This window comes from Salmo trutta, chromosome 33 (genome assembly GCF_901001165.1).
Source record: "Salmo trutta chromosome 33, fSalTru1.1, whole genome shotgun sequence".
NCBI classification, from domain to species: domain Eukaryota; kingdom Metazoa; phylum Chordata; class Actinopteri; order Salmoniformes; family Salmonidae; genus Salmo; species Salmo trutta.
This window is the reverse complement of record NC_042989.1, coordinates 9,936,049-9,957,806: the sequence shown is the minus strand read 5'-3', so window position 1 is coordinate 9,957,806 and position 21,758 is coordinate 9,936,049. Positions and strand designations below refer to the sequence as shown.

Here is a 21,758-nt window from a genome sequence, read left to right as displayed (position 1 = left end):
TTCACCGGGAGGATGTGTTCAGAATAGGGGAGAAACATAAAACATATTCACTGGGTTTGTTTATAAATGAAATACTGTGCTCAATGATAAAACGGCTGTGGCCACGACAGTCCCTTCTGTAGACACCGGCCCCACATCCTGAGACATTGCAGGCTAGCAGGGCCCGCCTGTTCTAGCGTTTGTGAAAATGAGAACGCTTTTCAACTTGGGTATTTTGAGAGCGCTCCTCTGTTACCATTCCATGTGGCGCGGATGTGGGTGAAAAATATAATGTTTAAAGGCAATTATTCTCCTGTCAGTAAGGGGATTCTTGTCTTATTAGTTGCTCATAAAGTGCCCAATAAGACTGCCTAGCCTGTGTTCCTTGTGTGTTCCTTGTGTGTTCCTTGTGTGTTCCTTGTGTGTTCCTTGTGTGTTCCTTGTGTGTTCCTTGTGTGTTCCTTGTGTGTTCCTTGTGTGCTCCTTGTGTGTTCCTTGTGTGCTCCTTGTGTGCTCCTTGTGTGTTCCTTGTGTGCTCCTTGTGTGTTCCTTGTGTGCTCCTTGTGTGTGTTCCTTGTGTGCTCCTTGTGTGCTCCTTGTGTGCTCCTGGTGACCATTTAGTTCAATACTATATGTGTGTTATTAAGGTGTGTTATTAATGCTACAGGTGAAGGCTTTAGTTCAGATATCTTCTGAGCACTAGGCTCATCTTAAAGGGGTAATCTGCAGTACAGGCAACAACAAAGCGGACACTGTACCACTGTTTTGGTAAACAGTGGCGGTAGACGAACAATGGTCGTGGTGGAAACTCACCCCTGATTAGTTAGTTAGATAGTTGCTTGGTGCAACGTTTAGTCGTGTTGTCTAGGTTAGCTGAGGCAGCTAGCGCAGAGATAATAATTATTTTGATTTGATTAGACTGATTGATTGTTCTCACAACTGAAGGTTTTATCCTGCATTAGCAATCCCAGCTTAGAGTCATTAGGATTTCCCTTATCAGCAAGTAGAGAATAAACAGAAATCTAATAAAAATTCATTACACCGGGTGTGCCACATAGCAAGCGTTAGATTTACCACTTTATTAGATTAATGAGATAAAAATGGCTAATATAAATATGCCCTCTCTCTTATATTAACGAGATGCCAAGCAATTTGTATAATTGTGTCCTCCTTAGCAAAATGTCTGTGTCTAAGCACATTTCAAGACAATGGCACTTTGTTTGAGAGTTGTGCTATGGAATGCATTGCTTTTTAAATACTCTGATTATGTGATTTAGAATCCTGCCTAAAATGTAAAGTACTGTATGCATAATTTTTTTCAGAAGAGGACTTATTTTTTTATTGATTTCAGAAGAGAACGTTGTCATTTCAATCATTTTGAACCATTTCATTTGAGCTTCTCCCTTTTATCTCTCTGTCTCTCTGAAGGTCCCGGGGAACCTTGTAGAGGCTGGTCTCATGGACCTCCACGGCCCAGCGGAGGACTCCTGGGAGTGGGATGAAATGGACATGACCATCGTGGAGCACATGGAGCCACAGGAATTTGATGACAAACAAAACACTGAATGTGATTCAGGTCCAGGATCCCCCGTGGCCAGTTTAGACTATGACAAGTCCGATGCGATCCTGCATGTTTCTCAGCGAGGAATATTCTTGAGCGAATCGTCCAGAGTGATGCCTCTGTCTTCTCAGCGTCCCAGTGTCTATCAGGTGTACAACCTGCATAATGTAGAGCTCTACAGACAGCCTCAATTCCCCTCCGTACACAAGACCTCTTCTCCAGCCAAAGCTGGGAGGAAGCAGCCTCTTCTGAAGAGCCTGAGCAAAGACTCCTCCTTCTCATCTGTGGAGTCCTTGCCAGACCTCCTAGGGGGACTGCTCGACGGGGGGAAGTATGGGGGCCGCGACGAGTCTGCCCGCAGATCAGAGAGCGAAAGCGGGATAGTCAGCGAGGGCGACACAGAGACCACGGCCAACTCCGAGATCTGTCTGGAAGACCCCAGGAGAGGGGGCAGCACCTCCCTCACACCGCTCACTGGAGACGACTCGCCTGGGGAAAAGGACGAAGAGAGGGACAGGGTGTGTGATGAGGACATTGACAGGATCCTGGAGCGGGCCAACAATGTAGCTCTGTATGGGGACTGTGAGGCTGTCACGGCACTGAGAGAGATAGACAGAGACCAAAGTAGATCCAAAGCAGGGAAGAAGAGGAGAGGAGGAGGAGGAGAGGAGGGATGTGGAGGAGGGGAGAACTGGAGGAGACACAGGAGAGAGCCTAATGTGGAGATCCTGATCAACGGACATGGCTTCTGCCCTGACACCGAAGAGGATGAGACTCACGATGAGAGGAGAGTGACAGGAGGGAAGGGCCGTAGAGACGGAGAGATTCCCCACCTGTCCCAGGGGTCGTCCCTGGAGTCCCTATATGCAGCGGGGGAGCTATTTCCATCCGGCAAAGACACTCTGCAGCGCTCCATGTCTCTAGAGAGCTGGCTGGCCCCGTGTAAGAGCTGGGAGAAGGCCGAGGGAGAAGGAGATGGAGGCAGCCAGGGCAGCCTGAGGGAGCTGGACCTGGGCATCGGAGCCATGGAGCCCACAGGGGAACTGAGCCGCAGGACTCTAGAGCTCCTCAAACGCCTGGAGAACATCCAGACCCCGCTACATGACCTGAAAATGACACGCAGCATCTCTGACATCACCCTGCTGAGCAGCAACTCCCTGCGCCTCCCGGGGGCCGGATATGGATCTGGGGGGCCCGGGCATGCTGGGCGCCTTTCCGGGGTCCGGGGTGGTCCCCCCTCCTCAGTCAATGAGAGCTCGGCGGCGTCTCTGACGGAGCTGAGCAGCACAGAGGACTCGTCAGTGGGCTCTGAGGACCTGGCTGTGCTTAGGAACCGCTGCTGTCTGCTGGACTCCAATGCCTCCTTCAGGAAGCACAACCACCGGGCCCAGCCAGGAGGTCATCATGGAGGTCACAGGGTTCACGACGAGGCGGATGCCAGCATCAGCATGGTGGTCAACGTGTCGTGCACCTCGGCCTGTACAGACGACGAGGACGACAGTGACCTTCTGTCCAGTTCCACGCTGACCCTGACTGAGGAGGAGCTGGGTATCAAGGAGGACGAGGAGGAGGACTCTTCAGTTACCTCCGAGGAGGAGTACACGGAGGGCTCCTTCGCCCTGGGCCTGGAGTACATGAAGAACGAGTTCCACAACTGGATCCAGAAGCCCTCCCGCTCCCAGCAGCAGTCCCAGTCCGGCTCCGGCAGAGACAAGAACCAAGGGGATGATCCTCTAGGGGACGAGCTTCAGTGTGGCACCCTTTCCAGAGATAACACTAGCAGGCCGCCTGTAGGCAACGAGTGCCGCTCCTTCCTGAGCCCCTCGGCGCTGAGGCTGCTTGAGTCCCACACCAACAGCATCGTGAAAAAGGAGTGTCTCCAAGGGCGGGACGTGGGGGACACCAACAGGAAGAACGCCACAAGGAGCTACATTAGCCAGTTTGTAGATGACATGGAGAACGGGAACGTGGACAACTCTCATATCAAAGGGAAGGATGAGGACGATGAGCTGTTGAGAGAGGAGGGGAGCCTCTTCACCATGAAAGGGGAGTCCTTCAAAGAATTCTATGTGAACGAGTCATCGATGAATGGAGGTGGGGACCAAAGAGGGGGTATGATCACGTTCACCACGCCGTCTTCATGTGAGACGCTGTCCCAGCTCCAGGCCAAAGAGTCATCTCTGGAGGGCCAGCTCAGAGGGGAGATCCCCTGCCACAGCTCCAGCCACCCTTCCCCCTCTCTCTCTCCCCTGGAGGACTGCCGGGGGTCCCACCAACACCACATCCTGCAGAGACCACCACACTCTGGGAACAACAGCCAGGAGAACCTCTTCTCCTCCTTCCTCAGTGATGTCCACACCCAGCAGAGCAGACGAGAGGCCGGCACCAACCCCGGCCCAGACCCCAACTCAGACCGCCCATGCTGCAGCCACCCCCACCCCCAGCCTCCTCCACGCAAGGACCAGAAGAGCCAGGAGAACGTGCACAACTTTGTGATGGAGATCATTGACATGGCTTCTGTGGTTCTGAAGAACAAGGAGAGCCAGGCGGAAGTCCAAGAGAGACCCGGACAGACTGGAGCCCAGATCAGGGACAAAGTCCTAGAGCACTCCCACCGGCCCATTCACCTCCGCAAGGGAGACTTTTACTCCTATCTGTCCCTCTCCTCCCACGACTCAGACTGTGGAGAGGTCAGCGTCTGCTTAGACAGCAAAAGCACCACCCCCTTACTGTCGACTACCCCAGACATCCGGGACGAGGAGATGCTGTTCGAGGCCTGCACTGAGGAAGTGTACCTGGGACCTCCTCTCTGCTACAGCATGGCCATCACCAAGAGGCCCAGGAGGCACAGTCCCAAACTAATGGACTACTATTCCTCCTCTCCCTCTGCCCAGAGTCAGAGCCAAGCACCTCTGCCTGCATGCAATGAATACCAAAAAGCACATGGTATTTCTCCTGGAAGTATAGCTGAGAGCCAGCTACAGTGCCATAATGAGGCTTCTTATCTTAATCCGTTACCATGTGAAACCCTGATAGACACTGTTGAATGTTTTGCAGATACTAAAATGCTTGAATCCAATATTTCCCCTGTAATGACTAAGATAAGAGTCTCTTGCTCCAGTACAAATCCTTTAAAAGAGGAAGGCAGCCTCTGTATTAATCCTAAAATTAACTGTCCCCCGATAAGAAAGTGTGATAGAGATGAAAAAGGGCCTTCTTCACAGTGGATGAAACAGAAGAGTGCCAGGAAAGGCCACAGCTCTCTTCAGGAAGTCAAGTCAACTCATAAACAGCAACAGGTGAGTTTAGACATTATACCCACCCTTCTATCTCGGGGTAATGGGACTGGTGTGCATTTCGGTCTGTATGTATTCATATCTGGGACTAAATATTGAAGAGGTATTTTTATTCACACCTTCGTTCATCCCCCCCTCCCTCCTCCGCCTCTTCTTCCCCTGAAGTGTCGATGGAAGAGGGATTTGCTTAGAATCCTCCGGTTAAGAATGTTAAGGTCTACAGAACAGAATAATCATAATCAGTCAGATTATATTATGATTCATAAGCAAGAATTCCTGGCGAAGAATCATTACTTAATTTCATGACTGAATTAGCATGTGTTTGTGTTCTTTTAAGCGGTTTCTCTATTTCATATGCTAAGTTGCCAGGGCTCTGGCTGCTCTCTTCAGAAACCTGATGCCTGACCTTCTACCACACTATTCTTTGTCTGTGTCAATTGTTGAATAATTAAGTGATTACCTTGTAAACTGCCGTAATTATAAAAACATCCAACAAAGGAAGCTAAAAGGTGGGGTAGTTTGGGCTGGTGTAGACGTAATGATTCTTCTACAGACATGGAAATGTAATTGATACACAGATCTTTACAAACAGATTCTTCGAATCTATTTTTTTTTTGTCACATGCGCCGAATACAACAGATGTAGACCTTTCCATGAAATGCTTACTTACAATCCCTTAACCAACAATTCATTTCAAGAAATAGAGGCTAAAAATAACGAGGCTATATGCAGGGGGTACCGGTACCATGTCAATGTGCGGGGATACAGGTTAGTTGAGGTCATTTGTACATGTAGGTAGGGTTAAAGTGACTATGTATAGATAATAAACAGTGAGTAGCAGCAGTGTAAAAACAAAGTGGGAGGGCGGGGGCAATGTAAATAGTCCGGGTGGCCATTTGGTTAATTGTTCAGCAGTCTAGAAGCTGTTAAGGAGCCTTTTGGACCTACAGTGGCAAGAAAAAGTATATGAACCCTTTGGAAATACCTGGATTTCTGCATAAAATGGTAATAAAATTTGATCTGCTCTTCATCTAGGTCACAACAATAGACAAACACTGCTTAAACTGATAACACACAAACAATTATACGTTTTCATGTCTTTATTGAACACATTGTGTGAACATTCACAGTGCAGGGTGGGAAAAGTATGCGAACCCTTGGATTGAATAACTGGTTGACCCTCCTTTGGCAACATTAACCTCAACCAAGCGTTTTCTGCTGTTGCGGATCAAACCTGCACAACGGTCAAGAGGAATTTTGGACCATTCCTCTTTATAAAACTGTCTCAGTTCAGCAATATTTTTTGGATGTCTGGTGTGTACAGCTCTCTTGAGGTCATGCCACAGCATCTCAATCTGGTTGAGGTCAGGATTCTGACTGGGCCACTCCAGAAGGCGTATTTTCTTCTGTTGTTGTTGTGTTTTTGGTCGTTGTCCTGCTGCATCACCCAACTTCTGTTGAGCTTCAATAACCTAACATTCTCCTGCAAAATGTCTTGATAAACTTAAACATTGATCTTTCTATCAATGATAGCAAGCTGTCCTGGCCCTGAGGCAGTGAAGCAGCCTCAAACCATGATGCTCCCTCCACCATACTTTACAGTTGGATGATGTTTTGATGTTGGTGTGCTGTGCCTCTTTTTCTCCACACATAGTGTTGTGTGGTCCTTCCAAACAACTCAACTGTAGTTTTGTCTGTCCACAGAATATTTTGCCAGTAGCGCTGTGGAACATCCAGGTGCACTTTTGCAAACTTCAGACGTGCAGCAATGTTTTTTTTGGACAACAGTGGCTTCTTCCTTGGTGTCCTCCCATGAACACCATTCTTGTTTAGTTTTTTACGTATCGTAGACTCGTCAGTAGAGATGTTAGCATGTTCCAGAGATTTCTGTAAGTCTTTAGCTGACACTCTAGGATTCTTCTTAACCTCATTGAGCATTCTGCACTGTGCTCTTGCAGTCATCTTTGCAGGACGTCCACTCCCAGGGAGAGTAGCAACAGTGCTGATCTTTCTCCATTTAAAGACAAATTGTCTTAACTGTGGACTGATGAACATCAAGGCTTTTAGAGATACTTTTGTATCCCTTTCCAGCTTTATGCAAGTCAACAATTCTTAATCTTAGGTCTTCTGAGATCTCTTTTGTTTGAGGCATGGTTCACATCAGGCAATGCTTCTTGTGAATAGCAAACTCAAATTTTGTGAGTGTTTTTTATAGGGCAAGGCAGCTCTAACCAACATCTCCAATCTCGTCTCATTGATTGGACTCCAGGTTAGCTGACTCCTGACTCCAATTAGCCTTTGGAGAAGTCATTAGCCTAAGGGTTCACATACTTTTTACAACCTACACTGTGAATGTTTAAATGATGTATTCAATATAGACAAGAAAAATACAATAATTTGTGTGTTATTAGTTTAAGCACACTATGTTTGTCTATTGTTGTGACTTAGATGAAGATCAGATCAAATTTGATGACCAATTTATGCAGAAATCTAGGTAATTACAAACGGTTCATATACTTTTTCTTGTCACTGTAGACTCGGCGCTCCGGTACCACTTGCCGTGCGGTAGCAGAGAGTCTATGACTTCAGTGACTGTAGTCTTTGACAATTTTTTGTGCCTTCGTCTGACTCCGCCTAGTATATACTGTAGGTCCTTGATGGCAGGAAGCTTGTCCACTACAGCCCGTCGATGTTAATGGGAGCCGGTTCGACCCTCCTTTTCCTGTAGTCCACGATCAGCTTTTTTGTCTTGCTCACATTGAGGGAGAGGTTGTTGTCCTGGCACCACACTGCCAGGTCTCTGATCTCCTCCCTATAGGCTGTCTCATCATTGTCGGGGATTAGGCCTACCACTGTTGTGTCATCAGCAAACTTAATGATGGTGTTGGAGTCGTGCTTGGCCACGCAGTCGTGGGTGAACAGGGAGTACAGGAGGGGACTGAGCACGCGTGGCAGATGGGTTGTTGCCTACCCTTACCACCTGGGGGCGGCCCGTCAGGAAGTCCAGGATCCAGTTGCAGAGGGAGGTGTTTAGTCCCAGGGTCTTTAGCTTAGTGATGAGCTTTGTGGGCGCTATGATGTTGAACGCTGAGCTGTAGTCAATGATCATCATTCTCACATAGGTGTTTCTTTTGTCCAGGTGGGAAAGGGCAGTGTGGAGTGCGATTGAGATTGCGTCATCTGTGGATCTGTTGGGGTGGAATGCGAATTGGAGTGGGTCTAGGGTTTCTGGGATGATGGTGTTGATGTGAGCCATGACCAGCCTTTCAAAGCACTTCATGGCTACCGTCGTGAGTGCTACGGGGCGGTAGTCATTTTGGCAGGTTACCTTCGCTTTCTTGGGCACAGGGACTATGGTGTTCCGCTTGAAATGTAGGTATTACAGACTCGGTCAGGGAGATGTTGAAAATGTCAGTGAAGACACTTGCCAGTTGGTCCGCGCATGCTCTGAGTACATGTTCTGGTAATCCGTCTGGCCCCGCGGGCTTGTGAATGTTGACCTGTTTAAGGGTCTTGCTCACATTTAAAAAAATATATATTTCACCTCTATTTAACCAGGTAGGCCAGTTGAGAACAAGTTCTCATTTACAACTGCGACCTGGCCAAGATAAAGCAAAGCAGTGCGACGAAAATAATAACATAGAGTTACACATGGGATAAACAAATGTACAGTCAATAACACAAAATAAAATCTGTATACAGTGTGTGCAAATGAAGTAAGGAGGTAAGGCAATACATAGGCCATAGTGGCGAAGTAATTACAATTTAGCAATTGACACTGGAGTGATAGATGTGCAGATCAGGATGTGCAAGTAGAAATACTGGTGTGCAAAAGAGCAGAAAAAAACAAAAAACAAATATGAGGTAGGTAGTTGGTCGGATGGGCTATTTACAGATGGGCTGTGTACAGCTGCAGTGATCGGTAAGCTGCTTTGACAGCCGATGCTTGAAGTTAGTGAGGGAGATATAAGTCTCCAACTTCAGTGATTTTTGCAATTTGTTCCAGTCATTGGCAGCAGAGAACTGGAAGGAAAGGCGGCCAAATGAGTTGTTTTCTTTGGAGATGACCAGTGAGATATACCTGCTGGAGCGCGTGCTACGGGTGGGTGTTGCTATGGGGACCATGAGCTGAGATAAGGCGCAGCTTTACCTAGCAAAGACTTATAGATGACCTGGAGTCAGTGGGTTTGGCAACGAATATGTAGCGAGGACCAGCCAACGAGAGCATATAGGTCGTAACGGTGGGTAGTATATGGGGCTTTGGTGACAAAATGGATGGCACTGTGATAGACTGCAACCAATTTGCTGAGTAGAGTGTTGGAGTCTATTTTGTAAATGACATCGCCCAAGTCAAGGATCGGCAGAATAGTCCGTTTTACGAGGGTATGTTTGGCAGCATGAGTAAAGGAAGCTTTGTTGCGAAATAGGAAGCCAATTCTAGATTTCATTTTGGATTGGAGATGCTTAATATGAGTCTGGAAGGAGAGTTTACAGTCTAGCCAGACACCTAGGTATTTATAGATGTCCACATATTCTAAGTCAGAACCGTCCAGAGTAGTGATGCTAGGCGGGCGGGCGGGTGCGGGCGGCAATTGGTTGAAGAGCATGCATTTAGTTTTACTAGCGTTTAAGAGCAGTTGGAGGCCACGGAGGAGTGTTGTATGGCATTGAAGCTCGTTTGGAGGTTTGTTAACACAGTGTCCAAAGAAGGGCCAGATGTATACAGAATGGTGTCGTCTGAGTAGAGCTGGATCAAAGAATCACCCGCAGCAAGAGCGACATCATTGATACATACAGAGAAAATAGTCGGCCCGAGAATTGAACCCTGTGGCACCCCCATAGAGACTGGCAGAGGTCCGGACAACAAGCCCTCCGATATGACACACTGAACTCTACCTGAGAAGTAGTTAGTGAACCAGGCGAGGCAGTCATTAGAGAAACCAAGGCTGTTGAGTCTGCCGATAAGAATACGGTGATTGACAGAGTCAAAAGCCTTGGCCAGGTCGATGAAGACGGCCGCACAGTACTGTTTTTTTATCGATGGTGGTTATGATATCGTTTATCGTGGCTGAGGTGCACCCGTGATAAACTCGGAAACCGGATTGCGTGGAGAAAGTACGGTGGGATTCGAGACGGTCGGTGATCTGTTTGTACACTTGGCTTTTATAGACTTTTGAAGACTTGGGCCAGTTGCTGCAGGGGGTGCAGAGCTGTTGGCCAGGGTTGGGGTAGCCAGGTGGAAAGCGTGGCCAACTGGAGAGAAATGCTTATTGGAATTCTCAATTATCGTGGATTTATCGGTGGTGACAGTGTTTCCTAGCCTCAGTGCAGTGGGCAGCTGAGAGGAGGGGCTCTTATTCTCCATGGACTTTACAGTGTCCCAAAACATTTTGGAATTAGTGCTGCAGGATGCAAATTTCTGTTTGAAAAAGCTAGCCTTTGCTTTCTTAACTGACTGTGTATATTGGTTACTGACTTCCCTGAAAAGTTGCATGTCGCGGGGACTATTCGAAGCTAGTGCAGTGCGCCACAGGATGTTTTTGTGCTGGTCAAGGGCAGTCAAGTCTGGAGTGAACCAAGGGCTATATCTGTTCTTAGTTCAACATTTTTTGAAAGGGGCATGCTTATTTAAGATCAAATCAAATGTATTTATAAAGCCCTTCTTACATCAGCTGATATCTCAAAGTGCTGTACAGAAACCCAGCCTAAAACCCCAAACAGCAAGCAATGCAGGTGTAGAAGCACGGTGGCTAGGAAAAACTCCCTAGAAAGGCCAGAACCTAGGACGAAACCTAGAGAGGAACCAGGCTATGAGGGTTGGCCAGTCCTCTTCTGGCTGTGCCAGGTGGAGATTATAACAGAACATGGCCAAGATGTTCAAATATTCATAGATGACCAGCAGGGTCAAATAATAATAATCACAGTGGTTGTCGAGGGTGCAACAGGTCAGCACCTCAGGAGTAAATGTCAGTTGGCTTTTCATAGCCAATCATTCAGAGTATCTCTACTAGAGGTCGACCGATTATGATTTTTCAACGCCGATACCGATTATTGGAGGACCAAAACCCCCGATACAGATTAATCGGCTGATTTTTTAAAATGTATTTGTAATAATGACAATTACAACAATACTGAATGAACACTTATTTTAACTTAATATAATACATCAATAAAATCAATTTAGCCTCAAATAAATAATGAAACATGCTCAATTTGGTTTAAATAATGCAAAAACAAAGTGTTGGAGAAGAAAGTAAAAGTGCATTATGTGCCATGTAAGAAAGCTAATGTTTAAGTTCCTTGCTCAGAACATGAGAACATGTGAAAGCTGGTGGTTCCTTTTAACATGAGTCTTCAATATTCCCAGGTAAGATGTTTTAGGTTGTAGTTATTATAGGAATTCTAGGACTATTTCTCTCTATACGATTTGTATTTCATATACCTTTGACTATTGGATGTTCTTATAGGCACTTTAGTATTGCCAGTGTAACAATATAGCTTCCGTCCCTCTCCTCGCTCCTACCTGGGCTTGAACCAGGAACACATCGACAACAGCCACCCTCGAAGCAGCGTTACCCATGTAGAGCAAGGGGAACAACTACTCCAAGTCTCAGAGCGAGTGACGTTTGAAACGCTATTAGCCCGCACCCGCTAACTAGCTAGCCATTTCATATCGGTTACACCAGCCTCATCTTGGGAGTTGACTGGCCTGAAGTCATAAACAGTGCAATGCATTGCGAAGAGCTGCTGGCAAAACGCACGATAGTGCTGTTTTGAATGAATGCTTACGAGCCTGCTGGTGCCTACCATCGCTCAGTCAGACTGCTCTGTCAAATCATAGATGTAATTATAACATAATAACACACAGAAACACTAGCCTTAGGTCATTAATATGGTTGAATCCGGAAACTATCACGTTTATTCTTTCAGTGAAATACGGAACCGTTCTGTATTTTATCTAACGGGTGGCATCCTAAAGTCTAAATATTCCTGTTACATTGCACAACCTTCAATGTTATGTCATAATTACGTAAAATTCTGGCAAATTAGTTCGCAACGAGTCAGGTGGCCCAAACTGTTGCATATACCCTGACTCTGCGTGCAATGAATGGAAGAGAAGTGACACAATTTCACCTGGTTAATATTGCCTGCTAACCTGGATTTATTTTAGCTAACTATGCAGATTTAAAAATATATACTTCTGTGTATTGATTTTAAGAAAGGCAGTGATGTTTATGGTTAGGTACAGTCGTGCAACGATTGTGCTTTTTTCGCAAATGCACTTTTGTTAAATCATTCCCCGTTTGGCGAAGTTGGCTGTCTTTGTTAGGAAGAAATAGTATTCACACAGTTTGCAACGAGCCAGGCGGCCCAAACTGCTGCATATACCCTGACTCTGTTGCAGAGGTGACGCATTTTCCCTAGTTAAAAGAAATTAATGTTAGCAGGCAATATTAACAAAATATGCAGGTTTAAAAATATATACTTGTATATTGATTTTAATAAAGACATTGATGTTTATAGTTAGGTACAAGTTGGAGCAACGACAGTCCTTTTTCGCGAATGCGCACCTCATCGATTATATGCAACACAGGACAGGCTAGATAAACTAGTAATATCATCAACCATGTGTAGTTAACTAGTGATTATGATTGATTGATTGTTTTTTATAAGATAAGTTTAAGGCTAGCTAGCAACTTACCTTGGCTTCTTACTGCATTCGCGTAACAGGCAGGCTCCTCGTGGAGTGCAATGTAAAGCAGGTGGTTAGAGCGTTGGACTAGTTAACCGTAAGGTTGCAAGATTGAATCCCCGAGCTGACAAGGTCGTTCTGCCCCTGAACAAGGCAGTTAACCCACCGTTCCTAGGCCGTCATTGAAAATAAGAATGTGTTCTTAACTGACTTGCCTAGTTAAAAAATATTTAGGAAAAAAAGGAAAAAAAGAAAAAAATCCTCAAATCGGTGGCCAAAAATACCGATTACCGATTGTTATGAAAACTTGAAATCTGCCCTAATTAATCGGCCATTCCGATAAATCGGTCGACCTCTAATCTCTACCGCTCCTGTTGTCTCTACAGAGTTGAAAACAGCAGGTCTGGGACAGGTAGCACGTCCGGTGAACAGGTCAGGGTTCCATAGCCGCAGGCAGAACAGTTGAAACTGGATTAGCAGCACGGCCAGGTGGACTGGGGACGGCAAGGAGTCATCAGGCCAGGTAGTCCTGGGGCATGGTCCTAGGGCTCAGGTCCTCCGAGAGAGAGAAAGAAAGAATTAGAGAGAGCATACTTAAATTCACACAGGACACCGATAAGACAGGAGAAATACTCCAGATATAACAGACTGACCCTAGCCCCCTGACACATAAACTACTACAGCATAAATACTGGAGGCTGAGACAGGAGGGGTCGGGAGACACTGTGGCCCCATCCGACGATAAACCCGGACAGGGCCAGGATATAACCCCACCCACTTTGCCAAAGCACAGCCCCCACACCACTAGAGGGATATCTTCAACCACCACCAACATCCTGAGACAAGGCCGAGTATAGCCCACAAAGATCTCCTCTACGGCACAACCCAAGGGGGGGCGCCAACCCAGACAGGAAGTTCACGTCAGTGACTCAACCCACTCAAGTGACGCACCCCTCCAAGGGACAGCATGGAAGAGCACCAGTAAGCCAGTGACTCAGCCCCTGTAATAGGGTTAGAGGCAGAGAATCCCAGTGGAGAGTGGGGAACCGGCCAGGCAGAGACAGCAAGGGCGGTTCGTTGCTCCAGTGCCTTTCCGTTCACCTTCACACTCCTGGGCCAGACTACACTCAGTCATAGGACCTACTGAAGAGATGAGTCTTCAATAAAGACTTAAAGGTTGAGACCGAGTCTGCGTCTCTCACATGGGTAGGCAGACCATTCCATAAAAATGGAGCTCTATAGGAGAAAGCCCTGCCTCCAGCTGTTTGCTTAGAAATTCTAGGGACAGTTAGGAGGCCTGCGTCTTATGACTGTAGTGTACGTGTAGGTATGGTGAGGAAGGTGAGGTGAGGAAGGCACTTTTGAAGAACATCCAGGCATCCTCTACTGATGGGATGAGGTCAATATCCTTCCAGGATACCCGAGCCAGATCGATTAGAAAGGCCTGCTCGCAGGAGTGTTTTAGGGAGCGTTTGACAGTGATGAGGGGTGGTCGCTGAGATCCTGGTTGAAAACAGCTGAGGTGTATTTAGAGGGCAAGTTGGTCAGGATGATATCTATGAGGGTGCCCATGTTTACGGATTTGGGGTTGTACCTGGTAGGTTCCTTGGTAGCTTGTGTGAGATTGAGGTCATCTAGCTTAGATTGTAGGATGGCCGGGGTGTTAAGCATATCCCAGTTTAGGTCACCTAAATGTACGACCTCTAAATGTACGACGATAGATGGGGGGCAATCAATTCACATATGGTGTCCAGGGCACAGCTGGGAGCTGAGGGAGGTTTATAACAAGCGGCAACAGTGAGAGACTTATTTCTGGAGAGATGGATTTTTAAAAGTAGTAGCTTGAACTGTTTGGGCATAGACTTGGATAGTAGGACAGAACTCTGCAGGCAATCTCTGCAGTAGATTGCAACTCCGCCCCCTTTAGCAGTTCTATCTTGACGGAAAATGTTGTAATTGGGGATGGACATTTCAGAATTTTTGGTGGCCTTCCTAAGCCAGGATTCAGACACGGCTAGGACATCAGGGTTGGCGGAGTGTGCTAAAGCAGTGAATAAAGCAAACATAGGGAGGAGGCTTCTGATGTTAACATGCATGAACCCAAGGCTTTTCCGGTTACAGAAGTCAACAAATGAGAGCTGCTTGGGGACACACAGGGCCTGGGTTAATCTCTACATCACCAGAGGAACAGAGGAGGAGTAGGATAAGGGTACGGCCAAAGGCTTTAAGAACTGGTCGTCTAGTGCGTTCGGAACAGAGAGTAAAAGGAGCAGACTTCTGGGTGTGGTAGGATGGATTCAGGGCATAATGCACAGACAAGGGCATGGTAGGGTGCATGTACAGTGGAGGTAAACCTAGGCATTGTGTGACAATGAGAGAGGCTGCAACTCTGGAAGCGCCAGTTAAGCTAGGTGCGATCTCCGCATATGTGGGGGGTGGGGCAAGGGAGCTAACCGAGGCATGTAGAGTGGGACTAGGGGCTCCGCAGTAAAACAAAACAATGAGAGCTACCTTAAACAACAGTATACAAGGAATATTGACATTAGAGGAAGGCATAAAGCAATCACAGGTGTTGATTGGGAGGGCTAAGAAAACAACGGGTAAACAGCTAAGACAACAACAATGGGTAAATGACGATGAATGGGCAGAGAGGGTCAGTTAGCTACACACAGGGCCTGAGTTCGAGGCTGGGGCCAAGAGATAAACAAAATGAAGTACCGTGTTAATGAACAGTCCAATAGGCATCAGCTGTGTAGCCGAGGGATCATAGGATCCAATTAGCAGCAATGGACAAAACAGGCTGGGCAAATGGAGACACGGCGCTTAGAGAGTTAGCGGGCCGGGGCTAGTAGCTGGGTCCTCACGACATCAACAACGCAGAGGTTGGCTGAGAGCACATCGGCCGAAATACTTCAGCAGACCAGTCGTGATGGATCGGCGGGGCTCCGTGTCGACAAAGGGTCCAGGCCAATTGGCAAGAGAGGTATTGTAGTTGGTGTACTTTGTTTGCTAGCCGGGGGAATGGGCCTAGCTCGAGGCTAACTGGTGCTTGTTTCTGGACAAGGGTGTTAGCCACGATAGCCACTCGGTAGCAGCTAGCTAGCTGCGATGATCCGGTGTAATGGTCCAGAGCTTGCGGCAGGAATCCGGTGATGTAATGGGGGAAAAAGCAGTCCGATATGCTAAAGTCTGATATCGCTCTGTGCAGACTGGCAGATATTATCTGGGCTATCCGGGCTAAAGCGACTGGTGTCTGTGCTAAAGGTAAAGACTGCTAGCAGTGGCTAACAATGACTAAATAACTAGAAGCTACGGAGAGCGTGATCACACAGTGGTCCGGAACAGCTGGTGCTCTCATGCATGCTTCAGTGTTGCTTGCCTCGAAGCGAGCATAAAAGGCATTTAGCTCGTTTCCCTCTGTAGTCCGTAATAATTGCAAGCCCTGCCAGATCTGATATGTCAGAGCCGGTGTAGTAGGATTCAATCTTAGTCCTGTATTGACGCTTTGCCTGTTTGATGGTTCGTCTGAGGGCATAGCGGGATTTCTTATAAGCGCCCGGATTAGTGTCCCACTCCTTGAAAGTGGATGTTGCCTGTAATCCATGGCTTCTGGTTGGGATAAGTCACCTTAGGGACAACGTTGCCGATGCACTTATTGATGAAGCCGGTGACTGAGGTGGTGTACTCCTCAATGCCATAGGATGAATCCCGGAACATAATCCAGTCTGTGCTAGCAAAACAGTCCTGTAGCGTAGCATCCGCGTCATCTGACCACTTCCGTATTGAGCGAGTCACTGGTACTTCCTGCTTCAGTTTTTGCTTGTAAGCAGGAATCAGGACAATATAATTATGGTCAGATTTACCAAATGGAGGGCGAGGGAGAGCTTTGTATGCGTCTCTGTGTGTGGAGTACAGGTGGTCTACAGTTTTTTTCTCCTTTGTTTGCACATGTGACATGCTGGTCGAAATGAGGTAAAACGGATTTAAGTTGGCCTGCGTTAAAGTCCCTGGCCACTAGGTGCGCCGCTTCTGGGTGGGCATTTTCTTGTTTGCTTATGGCCTTATACAGCTCATTGAGGTGGAAAATATACGGCTACGAATAATATAGATAAGAACTCTCTTGGTAGATCGTGTGGTCTACAGCTTATCATCTTTTCAAAGCTATTAAGGCAATTCTCAATAAAAAGTATTTAAAGGAAAGAGGGGAATTGTTTTCCATTCGGTACTTGATGTTTGAAGTTATTTACCCTAACCCTATGTTATTTCCTCATCTCTTGTTGCTATGCTCTGTAACTAAAGGATGAGTGGATTATAAAATACTACAGAAAATATAACACCACCAACAATTCAATTCTAATGTGTTTTGATGTATTTTCTCTCCAACCCTCTCCCTCTCTTTCACCCCCTCCCTCTCTCCGCATCTCTCTATCTCTTTCCCTCTCTCGATTGCCCCCCCCTCCCTCTTCATCCTCTCTCTCTCCTCTCCTCAGTCTCCAAGGTCAGGCGAAGGTTGTTTGGAGGTCGGGGGCCGGGGCCCCCAGGGTAGTGGCCCTGTCTCTGACGGCTCATCTGCTTCAAAGACTGGAACCGCCAGGCCCCAGGTCAGGGTACGTATGATGAGCACCGCCACACGCACACACACACCCTCACACGCCCATGCATGCATGCTTGCCCACATAGACACACACACACTAACGGACCCCCTTGGGCTGTGTACTCTACCTGGGAAAATGGCTAAAGGGGTTTCTCCCTGTCATCGTAGCGTTGCATTGCAAACAACACATTTTCCACCTCATTCCATTCTGCAAGTAAGCACATTTAAAAGAAGATTTGCCATTAATTCAAAAGGTGAACTAGTACTCTATTTCTTTTCACCCGTCTCTGCACTAAATGTTCTATGATAGGACATAAAAGCTTATTTTTGGCATTCAGGACTCAAATGCCTCAGTCTAGTAGTCAGACAATGTTATGATTCAAATGACAGGAACTCTAATCTCCACGTGGTGGCACCTTTACCAGCAAATTGGTTTGAAAAGTAGCTATTATCTAACAAGGGATATATATATATATATTGGCTGGGGTTAGCCATTACAAAATGCCCTTTCCTCACTCTCTTTTCATGGCCTCATCAGAAAGTGCTGGAAGAATGAGAGCCTTTGCTTGGGTAGTCAATCATCCTCCCTTATGAAATACGTATCTCACAAAGATGAAGAATACATCAATGACTTCACAGTTTCATTCCATTCCCTTCTGGGAGTCTCTGAGCAAGTTCACATGTACACACAGTACGCATTTAACCTTACCCACGATTATTTTAATACAGTATATATTTATTTTCCACATTTAGCCTTACTCAACTAGAAGTCAGTCACCACAAAGGCAACTCACCTCAGAACTATATATATTCATGGCTCTGTATCCCCCCGTGGTATGAACAAACTGTTACTGAAGGGAGAGTTGCATTTAGTAATGTAGTGATGTCATCCCCAAATAGGCACCCCTGGGGCTAAACACTCTGCTGTCTCCCCTCTGTGAGTCCCCCCCTGTCCCCCGCTGTCCCCATGCTGTCCCATGCCAGCCCTCAGGGCAGGACACGTGAGCCTCAGCCGAACCCCGGTAGTCTGTACACACACACACACTCACACACCGCTGCCGCAGGTGAGCCAGTCATGTCCCCATGCGAGTCCCAGCCTCAGAGAGCACAGAAAACTACACACAGTAGTCAGATACACAGCTGTATCTGACCCCGTAGCACCGCCTCATCTGGCCCACTTGATCAGCCTTGCTGCACGCCACAACATTATAAAAGGGGAACAGGTGCAATAAGGCCAATGATGAATACAGACTATGAAGCACTGCTAGATGAATCAGTGGTCTGTGGTTTAGAGACTCATTTAACTAGTAGTTTTGTTGTCTATACTGCAGAGGTATTGTGTCACAGCGTTGTTTGTTGAAAAACTGTATGTACATTGAGGACAAATGTTTCAAATACTCACCCTTCATATTGTGTTTTTGAGAATATGTGATGTTGGATTGTAACATCACTGGCAGTGTTTGTGTGAGCTGGTCACTACTAAGTTAGGGGGAAGTTTTGAATAGTTAAAATAGGTATAGAACAGTAGTGTGTTATGATAACTTACTAATTCACTGACATTGGAATGGATTGTTGTGTTCTTTTGTTTACAGAGACTATCAGGGAGTGTTTCCACAGCCACCTCCAAAACTCAGCTGTGAGAGAGGAGTGAAGTGCCTGTGTGCAGTGTCCATCCTGGTGGTCTGTGGCCTGGGCTGGGCTCTCTCCCTGGTCCCCCTGTTCCCCTGGTGCATGGCTCTGTCCAGACTGCTCTCCAGCTTCCTCCTCTTCCTGCTGGCTGCTGTAATGCTGACCCCTGACCTTTGACCCCCACCGTCCTTTGCTCCTCCAATCCTGTCCCAGACTGGAACTGAGCTACCTCACTGCTCTGCCGACCACCATGCAAACCCCACGTCCATTTCTCACCACACACACACACACACACACACACACACACACACACACACACACACACACACACACACACACACACACACACACACACACACACACACACACACTTATTCCGCCAGTTTGCATGGCATTTCTCACTATCTCACCGGTACTGTACAACCAGCTGCAGATGTTATAAGCCCAGGGCACAAGTTTCCTTGTTTGCTGCATCAGAACAAAGTAGGGTAAAATTTGAAGAGGACACATGGAGTGGAGGAATCCTATGAGAACAACACTGCTGAGAGTTCCACAGAGTTCTGAGACTTCCAGCTCCATGACAACGTGTGTTAAGAAAGAGAGAGAAGAGAGTGATTGTGTTGGCGCTCAACTGATGAAGGAAATGGAAGTTGGACCGATGTCATAATGAAAGGCAAAAGCAAGTAGATCTATCTATGCAACACGGCCCAGGTTGGAAACAGCTGAGCAGTGTTGTGTAGTATAAGATTGATGACGACTGTTGACTTAAATTCAGTATATATCTGCCATTTCCTTTTTTTTTTATTCCTAAGACATAGAGGAACGGTACGAGGGAAGGTTTTAAACGTAAAAAATGTGTGCCTTGCTATTGTTGTTTCTTATACCTTTTGTTAAAACACTGCTTACCCAGTTAGGTGTTCAAAAGATGTAGAGAAAGAAAAAAAGGACAACCGGCAAGGTTGAAACAGGCATCTGTTTCTATGTATACGATCTCCGACCTTGACGTATAATAATGGTGTACATGCTTTGTGTTTAGTGTAAAATTGTACGCGTTCTGTGATGTGGAATATTATGGGCCTTAAAGTGCTAGACTGCATGGTTAATAAATATACAAACATGTTGAGAAATAAACGTTATTCATTGGAAACCATTGGATTACATGCCTGTTCTGTATGTGATTCACCTTAAACATGTACAAGCATCTTTCAGCGTTGATCATTTCTCCTCCTTCCACTATAGACACAAAAGTGGAACATTAAATGAGAAATAAGGAAAATGGGTCTGGGTCAAGGCCGTCATTGGGGATTCCAGGAGTTAGTACTACAAAAAGCAGGTGATTGACAAGACTGATTGAGGTTATATGAAAACAGATGTTTAGGGATGTCATTGAATGTTAACTACAAAAAAAAATACATAAAGTGTATGCCAGCATCCTAAATGGCACCCTATACCCTATATATGGGGCCCCATAGGCCCCATAGAGCCCTATGGGGCCTGGTCAAAAGTAGTGTACTATAGGGAATATGGACACACTGTATGTTAGCAAGTGTATAGGCATTACATTGACCACGGTGCGAGTGTGGTCTGCCACACAGACATTAGCATGAGTAATTGGTTGTTTACAGGAGGTGTTGATGATCCTGAAGACGATAGGACAGGAGAAATTATCCTCTGGGCCCATCAGCCAATCAGCTGCGGAGGTACATCCCCGACATGCTCACACACACACACACACACACACACACACACACACACACACACACACACACACACACACACACACACACACACACACACACACACACACACTGCTCAACAACCAATCAACTTTTCCCTGATTGCTTATACTAGCCTTGATGACAAACCCTTTACTGTAATCGTCTATTTGGTCTCATGGAAGATGCTAGTTTGTTGATGAGTGTGCTCCTACATCAGATCAAATCAGACAGAAAAGGGAATAGTATTCATTGTTTATAAAATGACTATGTATGTGAATATTACGTAAAACAACCGTTTCCTCAGCCATCAGTTGCCATGTTACAGGCTCTTGATCTAGCAAAGTGCAGAATACAGAATAAAAACATTGCATGTTATATCACATTATGAGGTATTTGATTACTGTTGCTTTCCTTGTACTTCTATCTTATTAATAGGAAAGTTGCCAAATAGTTTTTATTCTTATTGTTGCTGAAGGGTTTAGACTTGACTGATAGGATTAATAAATTAGAATGGAAATGCATTCCTACACTGTCCTCAAAGAAACATAATGTGGTAGAAAAAAAGAAAAGAAATGTGCCTTTTTGCAATTATCAAGATATTTTTGTAAGAAATGGAAATAACTTTAAAGGGAATAAAGGTCATGTGTATCGAACCATTGTGGCTTTGCAATTACCACCAGTCAAAATGTTGATTTGGGGTCTTTGCTTAAGCATGGATGGCAAAATGAATAAGATGGCTGGCTACTCTTTGTTGAAAAGATCACACATGATTACGCCACATCAAAAAGACAAGAAGGGAAATCATTTTTCTGTGTAGAAAGTTATGGAAAGGGAGGGATGAAAGAGTCCTGTTATTTAAATGTCACAAACTTTGGGGAAATATTTCGGGGCGTGGTTGTACTGTGCGTCAAGTTTTTTCTCTAATGAACTTAGGATAGTAATGAGTCAAGGCAAAGGTTTCACATTGCAGTCTGATGTAAAACATTCAAGTGTTTTAGTAGCATTCAGTAAGTATCCGTCATCGTTGATGGCCTTGTGTGCTTTTGAGAGCTTTCACGGTCTTCCGTTCATTTCCAGAGATGGATAGAATCATTTCCTCATCATCAAAATGCCAATGTACTTTAATCTGGAAAAGGAAAAGAAAATGGGGGTACGAATTGAAAACAGATTCGCTTAAGCTTGTGTGCTACATTATAGGCGTATGTATAGCGAGGCTATTAGAGACTCCCACGTTGTTCACTATGACAATCAATGTGAGCGATGACAAGCCTGTACATTGGCACACACA

The 21,758-nt window shown here is 46.1% G+C and overlaps 1 protein-coding gene across 1 annotated transcript in view; it reads left to right on the top strand.

The window, feature by feature from the left end:
• Positions 1-19,902, top strand: part of akap6 (A kinase (PRKA) anchor protein 6) — a gene marked incomplete in the record, with an annotated part of 168,943 nt that extends 149,041 nt beyond the window's left edge. The window contains 3 exon segments of the mRNA XM_029729740.1: positions 1,408-4,839; positions 17,020-17,136; positions 18,716-19,902. Coding sequence (XP_029585600.1) covers positions 1,408-4,839; positions 17,020-17,136; positions 18,716-18,763 — 3,597 coding nt within the window.
• Positions 19,903-21,758: the final 1,856 nt, after the last annotated feature.